General features: G+C 40.9%; 1 protein-coding gene across 4 annotated transcripts in view; it reads right to left on the bottom strand.

Moving 5' to 3' along the window:
• Nucleotides 1-360: 360 nt before the first annotated feature.
• Nucleotides 361-8,451, bottom strand: part of Trmt1l (tRNA methyltransferase 1 like) — a 37,222-nt gene continuing 29,131 nt past the window's right edge. For 3 of the 4 annotated variants that reach the window (XM_031384588.1, XM_031384606.1, XM_031384601.1), the window contains exons 11-15: nt 6,271-6,349; nt 4,356-4,522; nt 3,438-3,500; nt 905-1,031; nt 361-815 (exon numbers count right to left, since the gene is read on the bottom strand). In XM_031384588.1, the coding sequence (XP_031240448.1) occupies nt 563-815; nt 905-1,031; nt 3,438-3,500; nt 4,356-4,522; nt 6,271-6,349 (689 nt within the window). In that variant the 3' untranslated portion in view covers nt 361-562. The remainder of the gene's footprint in view (nt 816-904; nt 1,032-3,437; nt 3,501-4,355; nt 4,523-6,270; nt 6,350-8,451) is intronic. The other variant, XM_031384592.1, reaches the window with a different exon arrangement.

The raw sequence follows: 8,451 nt of genomic DNA, 5'->3' as shown, positions 1-8,451 counted from the left end.
GGCTGGCCTCGAACTCAGAAATCCACCTGCCTCTGCCTCTATCTCCCAAGTGCTGGGATTAAAGGCGTGCGCCACCACGCCCGGCTCAAAAGGGTACTTTTGAATACTAAAATGACCTGTTTATTTTATGTTATATACAGGAAAAGCTACCACAAGCCAGTAGAGATATTAAGAATAAGCACTAAGCTGGGCATGTGGCACATGCCTGCATTCCTGCTACTTGAGAGCCCAAGCCTCAGTTTAATCACTGGTATCAGAGAAGGTAAAGAATGACTCTTAATATATGCTCCAATTTCCAAGAAATACATGTGAAAATTTCTAAATTATTGAACAGTAAGTAATGTGAGCCTAGTCAGAAACTTGGCTTCAAATGTTTTTATTAAATTTTTTTGTTTAAAATAATAAAAACTTAAAAAGCAACGCTCTCACACCAGCCAAGTCAGAAACAGTGCTTTTTAAATTTTTTTTTTATCTCATATCACTAAATTGAAAGAATAAAAAAAGGACTGCAGCGGTAGAGACTTGGGCCATTGTACGGAATCCTGAGAAGAGCCTCTCACAGTCACCATCTCCTGCAGCCACTCGCTTCCGCTTTGTCACTCACAGACACCTCGACCCTGCTGTTGACCATGTCCTCAGGTGCCGGTGGCACCTGGCCTTCTGCTTGTCCTCCAGTGTACGTGGGGGTGCTGTACTTTAGCAGGATAGACTTAAACTGCATCAGAGGGGCGTCAGTACGGATGCCCATTGGGTCAAAATGAGTGCGGCTTACTCGAAAGCCTGCTTGGGAAAGACAGCACAAAAATTTTTTTAACCTGCAATAGAGAAAGGAAGTTATTAGACTCTCAGTTTTTACTTTAATTGTTAAAATATGGAATAAATCCATTGCCGCTGGACATCTTACTTTGGCATATTCATGCCCTTGATGCTGTGCCTGTGGATGTTGTAGTAAAAGGGAGGGTGGGCTGTGCTGGCGTCTGTCTTCTGCTTCTTGGCCACGTTAACAGTCATCTCATTACTTTTTCTCTTGCCTGGAAGACACACACAACAAGCATGCTCTTAACAACTGCAGGTGGAATGAATGCTTTTATAATCTTATTGACTACACAGTTCTCACTGGCCTAACTCATGGTATCCATCCACCTGCTGCATGGCGAGAACTTCCTCTGCCTGTTTAAGCCTCTACTGTTTCCACTTCCTGTGGATGCACTGGGCAATTACTTCATTGTGCACTGTAGTCCACACGCCACCACTCAAGCCTGACATAGTATGGCATTCCTCTTCCTTGTTTTTTGTTTTTGTTTTTTTTTAGATTTGTTTATTATATGTAAGTACACTGTAGCTGTCTTCAGACACACCAGAAGAGGGCGTCAGATCTCATTATGGGTGGTTGTGAGCCACCATGTGGTTGCTGGGATTTGAACTCATGACCTTTAGAAGGGCAATCAGTGCTCTTACCTGCTGAGCCATCTCACCAGCCCCCTTCCTTGTTTTTTATATGTAGGCTGTGTCATTCTACATTCCTAGGGACCATAGATGCTCTACTGATACATGGTATGTCTTTAATGAATGTGAAAACAACAACATAGCCACCACGTATGAAACTCTCAAGAAAAAAACACCTTAAAACAATCAAAGTAAAAAAGAAAAAGAGATGCTCAGAGTTACGAGCATTCACTACTCCTGAACATGATGGGGATTCAGTTCTTAGCACCAAAATGGTGGCTCTCGGCTGGTCTTCACTGGGCTCTAGTGCCTTCCTCTGGACTCTTAAGAGTTTCTGCACTCAAATGTGCATGTACCCTCCTCTATGTATGTAACTATACAGATTTCTAGAGCTCAACAGACTGATAAAATTAAAACACATGACTGCACTGCCTAGTTCTCAACACAGTACTTAGTCTTCCCATCTTAAGTGAAAGCAGTTATTCCAGCAATAAATCTTTCCAAAAGTACATGTGTGCACATGTGCATATATAGACATACAGACACATAAACATGCAAAGCAATTGAGACTTCAAATACTCGAAGGCGATCTGACTCAACCTTTCAGCCTGTTCTATTACTTATGGGATAGGTCTTACTCTCATCCTGGCTACGTCTCCTCCTGCCAAACCCCCTTCACTGCCGGCATGACAGGAGTGTGCTGTGGTGCCCAGCTAAGGCTTGATTATCTCTAGGTGTTATCCTCACATGCTATTTCTGGAGGACAAACACCTGACATCTGCTTAAAATAAGTAATTAGAAGGCAAATACAGTATATGAAAAAGGTTGGGCTGGAGAGATGGCTCAGCAGTTAAGAGCACTGACTGCTCTTTCAAAGGTTCTGAGTTAAAAAAAAACACATGGTGGCTCCCAGCCATCTGTATTGAGATCTGATGCCCTCTTCCTGGGTATCTGAAGATAGCTACAATGTACTTACATATAATAAATAAATAAATCTTTTGGTTGGAGCGAGTGGGGCTGGAGCAAGCAGGGCCGGAGTGAGAAGAAAAAGTGTCTGAAGATAGCTACAGTGCACTTACATATAATAAATAAATAAATCTTTAAAAAAAAAAAAGAAAAAAGTTGAACTGTTCCTTTTTACAATAATACAAAATGGCAACTTGGGACTCCCAAATTAAAATTAACCCAGATAAGTAAAATTTGATTATATTGTTATATGAAATCAACATGGCACATAGTGAAAAAAAAACCCCATATGTAGAACAAATTACAAAAACACCTACAATGAAGAAATCCAACATAATACCTTAATACTAACTATTCGAAGCAGCACATGATTTTCTTTTTGCCTGTGTTGTATTGACAGTGTTCATATAAGCATAAAGGTCTACAGCTATAGAATAGCCCATAGAGGTCAGTTCAACTTTCTTAATTTAGACATAAGAAAAACCTTACAGATTTAGAATGTCTTAAAACATACTTATGTTTTTACCTTCTATTCTTAAAAAAGATTGCTGCTTTGTTATGCCTCTATTTCTCAGGGCACTGTATTATTTTCAGAGATTTGCTTTCTACCAAATTAGCTAAAGGTGCTAAGTGGACATGATTGGTGATTTTTATTTTTATTTTTTAAAAGAACACACACATATGTATGTATGTATGTATGTATGTATGTATGTATAGTTGTCTTTTGAGATAGGGTCTCTGTGTAGCCTTGTCTATCCTGGAACTCAATCTGTAAACCAAGTTGGCCTCAAACTCAGAAATATGCCTGCCTCTGCCTCTGGGATAAAGTTCTGGGATTAAAGGTGTGCGCTACTACTGCCCAGACAAACCGTACGCTTTTAACAATAATTGTAAGTTTCCACTGAAGATGAACAGCTACTACTACAATATTTAATTACAAGCTCTAATGCTATGTATATCCTGTTTTTAAGACACATTTAGAATGCAGTGATATTTAATAGTTACATACTATTATATATACATACCCTGTGCACTGTAAATATCTATTGTGGTATCATCGGTGGTTTTAACAAATACACCATTTTCTTCTAAAATAAAAAAAGGGGGGGGGAACACATTTATAGATGACATTAACAATTTAATGTTTAAATAAAACTGGAATCCCATCTCCATTTTTGAATATACAAGAATGTTATTTTTGAACTTTCCAGGCCACTGAGATAGCTCAGCATGTAAAGGCATTTGTAGTCTGAGTTCCGTTCTGAGAACCCATGTAAAGACAGGACAGAACTGACTGTGAATTCGTCCTCTGACTTCCACACATGTGCCTATACACACATACATACACTCTCTATTTTAGGCTGGGTGTGGTGGCACACATCTTTAATTTCAGCACATGGAAGGTACAGGCAGGTGGATTCCCGGTGAGTTCCAGGCCAGCTAAGCAAAGAGCCCGGACTCAAAACAAAGGCGAATGATATACCTGATGCTTGTAACGGCAACCTCTTTTTATTACTTCGGAAGCATGAAGACGAGTCCGCCCTTCCCCTTCCACCAAGTGCCAGACACACTGATATTGATTGCCCTATCTAAGGAGTAAAAACCTGCTTTACTGAGTGATACGTGAACTGATTTTCTGTACTTCAATGGGTATTAGCAAAATTTCTGGCTATACCACTTCTACAATTGGCTACAAATTCTCTTTATAGAAGAACAGAAAGTTTACAGAGGGATGACAGGCATTGCAGTGTGTGCCCAGCACTTTGGAGGTGAAGGCAGCAAGATCAAGAGTTCAAGGCCAGCCTGGGCTATATATGACCTTGCCTCTGAAAAAAAAAGCAACAAACAAATTCTGATTAGACTCACTAAGAAGGTTCAGTTAAAGCATGTTATTACATTATTTTCATTATAACATCAAGGATAATCTAACAAGCTAGAGTCACCTTGCTTGCTGGTACTTGAAGGTGCATGAACTGAACACTGGCTTTGGGGGGTGCACTCTGATTCAAAGATTAATGTCTTTATTAGGGGTTGAATATCATCCAAACCATGGTGAATAGATTCAAACAGCATCCTTTTGAGGAATCCAGTATTGAAAAGGGAACTTGACCTGGAAAAGAAATATTTAAGAAGTATTTATTTTCTGATAAAAATATTTTCTATAATTATACAACAAAACATATAACAAATTGTGGGACAGAGTAATACTGAAATTTAGGAATTTTTGATTTAGTATTATCTATATACTAATTTCTCACCCCTTTAAAAATTATTTTAGCTCTGTAAATTAAGATTAGCCAAAACATTTAATTCACATACAATCAACAAGATTTATTGGCCTTCATAAGTTTTAGAGTACTATGAAAAATGGAGTGCATATCTGGAGAACACAGTCAAACAGAAAAGACGACGCTGACTGTAAAACTCTATAAATGTGAACGGAACACAATGCCAAGCCCACTTGTTCCCAGTGCATACTCTAGCAGTGACAGTTACTCTCCACTTTGGTGCCTATGTGAGGACTGTAGTTTAAATATGGCTCAGGACGCCACACCTTTAAACCTAGCACTGAGAAGGCAGGTGGAATCTTTGTGATCCAAGGCCAGCCTATTCTACACAGGGAGTTTCAGATGAGTTAAGGGTACATATGAGGCTGTTTCAAAAGGCTCAGGGCTAAATGCTTCCATTTAATTTGAGCAGCATATGCATAGTTGACAAAATGAATTCCAAGACAGAAAAGCCTGGATTCCAACCTTGGCTGGCTCCATCTACTAGCTGGATTAAGGACTGTTTTCTCCTCCCACGACTGTGGTTTGAGCCTAGAGCTTTATGTATGGAAGACAAGTACATAGCATTCGATCTCTAGCCTCAGTCATTTTTTTTTTTTTTTTTAACCTCCCTATCTCTGATAGTTTCTCCAAATGCTTCACTAAATTGCCCAGGCTGGCCTGGACCTAGTGATCTCTTGCCTCAGGAGTAGCTGGAATACCTGGTCAGTAACATCAGGCCCCACCTCTCCTTTAAATAAATAAAACTCATAAAACTTGTCGTAGGAATGAGACAGCCTAGGTGTCATGCTTTGTACAAAGTTTCTTCACTGAGTAGTCTCTATAAAGTAGACAACGAGTGAGGAGGTGGAGACAAGAGGATCCCAGGAGGCTCCTGGACCCACTAGCCTGGCAGGTGCAGTAGTAGAAGGGGCCAGTTTCAACCAAGGCAGAGTGTAGCCTGACGCCAAGGCTGTCCTTGGACTCCCACATGGCACTGTGGCACGCACACACGCACCTGTACTCAGACACAAAGGTAAAAAAAACCAAGAACAAAACCCAGCAAGTTTGAGGCCAGGGCTGAGCTACTGTATGAGACCCTCCCTTAAAGTAAAAGGTTTATTGTATTTTGAATGAGGTGAGGTATGAGTGTGTGTGTGTGTGTGTGTGTGTGTGTGTGTGTGTGTGTGTGTGTGTGTGTGTGTTGGAGTGAGGGGTGTGGCATAGGAATACAGGTGCCTATGGAGGCCAGAAAGAGGTGCTGGGTTCCCTGGAGCTGGAGTTACAGACGGCTGTGAGCCACCTGACGTGGGTATAGGGAAACAACATCCATCTCTGTATAAACAGCAAGGGCCCTCAACTGCTCAGACATCTCTTCCTCTGAGACACCTTTCAAAAACAAATCAAAACAGCCTCTTTCTTACTATTCAGACACAAGCTAGTTAGTTTGCAGATATAGCTTACCTTTCACCCTACTATCTCTTAGACTATTAGAGAGAAATCTGAAAATACTCAGGTTCTCAGAAGGGGAGTCATGATTATTTCAGAAGCTGAGAATAAGTCAGACAGAATGCTGTATTCAGGTACATACCACAGAGGCCCAAGTTCTATCGCTGTCTTGCCAGGCATGCTCCCGTGGCAATTACAAGGCAGCTGTCTATATGGGTTTTCTGTAAAGACAAAAGATGTGTTTATATATATATAAAGGATACATGACAAATGTGTTATAACTTACATTAATAATGACTATATACTAAGGACCTATTATGTTCCAGGTACTGTACTTGAATAACATATGTAGTTGAATATATATAATTATATATTATAGTAGCACATATATATATAGTTATACATGTAGTCTTAATCTTTAAGACTCTTTGAAGATAGGTATATTAAAAACCACAACTACAAAGGATGGGAGGAGCTATGTTGAGAAAGGCAGGAGGATTTGTGCTCAGAAGTGAGCCCAGTGCCCCTTGTGAAAAAGAGAGGCAACCCTATGGCTGGACCAAATCTCCATGGTGTGTTTGGGCAGAAGCTAGCTCAGACTGCTAGAATCCCTTACAGACATGGCAAGAGCTAAGGCATCACCTGGAGAAGTGATACCAATGAAGTAGATGGAGAGTCCCACAGATACATCCATGAAACAAAAATTATCATTATGGGATGAAGAACAAGGGAGGAAAGGCAGACGTAATAGCTGATCTTAAAAAGGCTACTAGTGGGCCTCACAAGTGGCAGAGCAGCCAGGACAGGATCCTCTCAACCTCCATCTACACCTAGGAGTGATGGCAGTGGATCTGCAGCCCTCTCTGCCCCTTCCCTGCAAGTGGACAGCCTGCCTTCAGGGAGTGCTTAACCCAGGGACTCCAATGAGATCCAACATTCTCTCTCTGGTGACTTTCTAAGGGGGGACCAGCCGGGAGGCACAGGCCTCACTAGTGGCAGAGCAGCTGGGACAAGATCCTCTCAACCTCCGTCCACACCTAGGAGGGACAACAGATCCACAGCCTTCTCTGCACCTTTCCCACAAGCAGAGATCCTGTCTACAGGGTGTGCTCTGACTCCAGGACTCACGACAGACAACTGATGCACAGCCATCTGCACCCGGGTTTTACCAGAGGAGAGCTGATCTCCCAGAAGTGCTGACACAGGCTTACAGACCCACAGGAGGAACAAGCTCTAGTCAGAGACAGCAAGAACATCTAACACCAGAGATCAACAGATGGAGAAAGGCAAACACAAGAATCTTACCAACAGAAACCAAGATGACTTGGCTTCATCAGAACCTAGTACTCCTACCACAGCAAGTGCTGGATATCCCAAAACACTGGAAAAGCAAGATTTGGATCTAAAATCATATCTCACGATGGTACTAGAGGAATTTAAGAAGGGCATGAAAAACTCCCTTAAAGAAATACAGGAGAACACAGCTAAACAGGTTCAAGCCTTTAAAGAGGAAACAAAAAAAATCCCTTAAAGAATTACAGGAGATCACAAGTAAACAAGTAGAAGCCCTTAAAGAGGAAACATAAAATCCTTTAAGGAATTACAGGAAAGCACAAACAAACATGTGAAGGAATTGAACAAAACCATCCAGGACCTAAAAATGGAAGTAGAAACCGTTAAGAAATCACAAAGAGAGAAAACTCTGGAGTTAGAAATCTTAGGAAAGAAGTCAGGAAACAGATGCAAGCATCACCAACAGAATACAAGAGATAGAAGAGAGAATCTCAGGTGCAGAAGACACCATAGAAAACATTTACACAACAGTCAAAGAAAATGCAAAATGCAAAAAGTTCCTGACCCAAAACATCCAGGAAATCCAGGATACAACGAGAAGACCAAACCTAAGGATAATAGGAATAGAAGAGAGTGAAGACCTCCAACTTAAAGGGCCAGTAAATATCTTCAACAAAATTATAGAAGAAAACTTCCCTAACCTAAAGAAAGAGATACCCATGAACATACAAGAAGCCTACAGAACTCCAAAAAGACTGGACCTTTAGAAAAGAAATTCCTCATAATAGTCAAAATACCAAATGCACAAAACAAAGAAAGAATACTAAAAGCAGTAAGGGGAAAAGGTCAAGTAACATATAAAGCCAGGCCTATCAGAATTAGACCAGAATTCTCACCAGAGACTATGAAAGCTAGAAGATCCTGGGCAGATGTCATATAGACCCTCAGAGAACACAAATGCTAGCCCAGACTACTATACCCAGCAAAACTCTCAATCACCACAGATGGAGAAACCAAAGTATTCCATGAC

Source organism: Mastomys coucha, unplaced genomic scaffold, assembly GCF_008632895.1.
Source record: "Mastomys coucha isolate ucsf_1 unplaced genomic scaffold, UCSF_Mcou_1 pScaffold1, whole genome shotgun sequence".
Lineage (NCBI taxonomy): Eukaryota > Metazoa > Chordata > Mammalia > Rodentia > Muridae > Mastomys > Mastomys coucha.
This window is presented reverse-complemented; position numbering and strand designations above follow the sequence as displayed.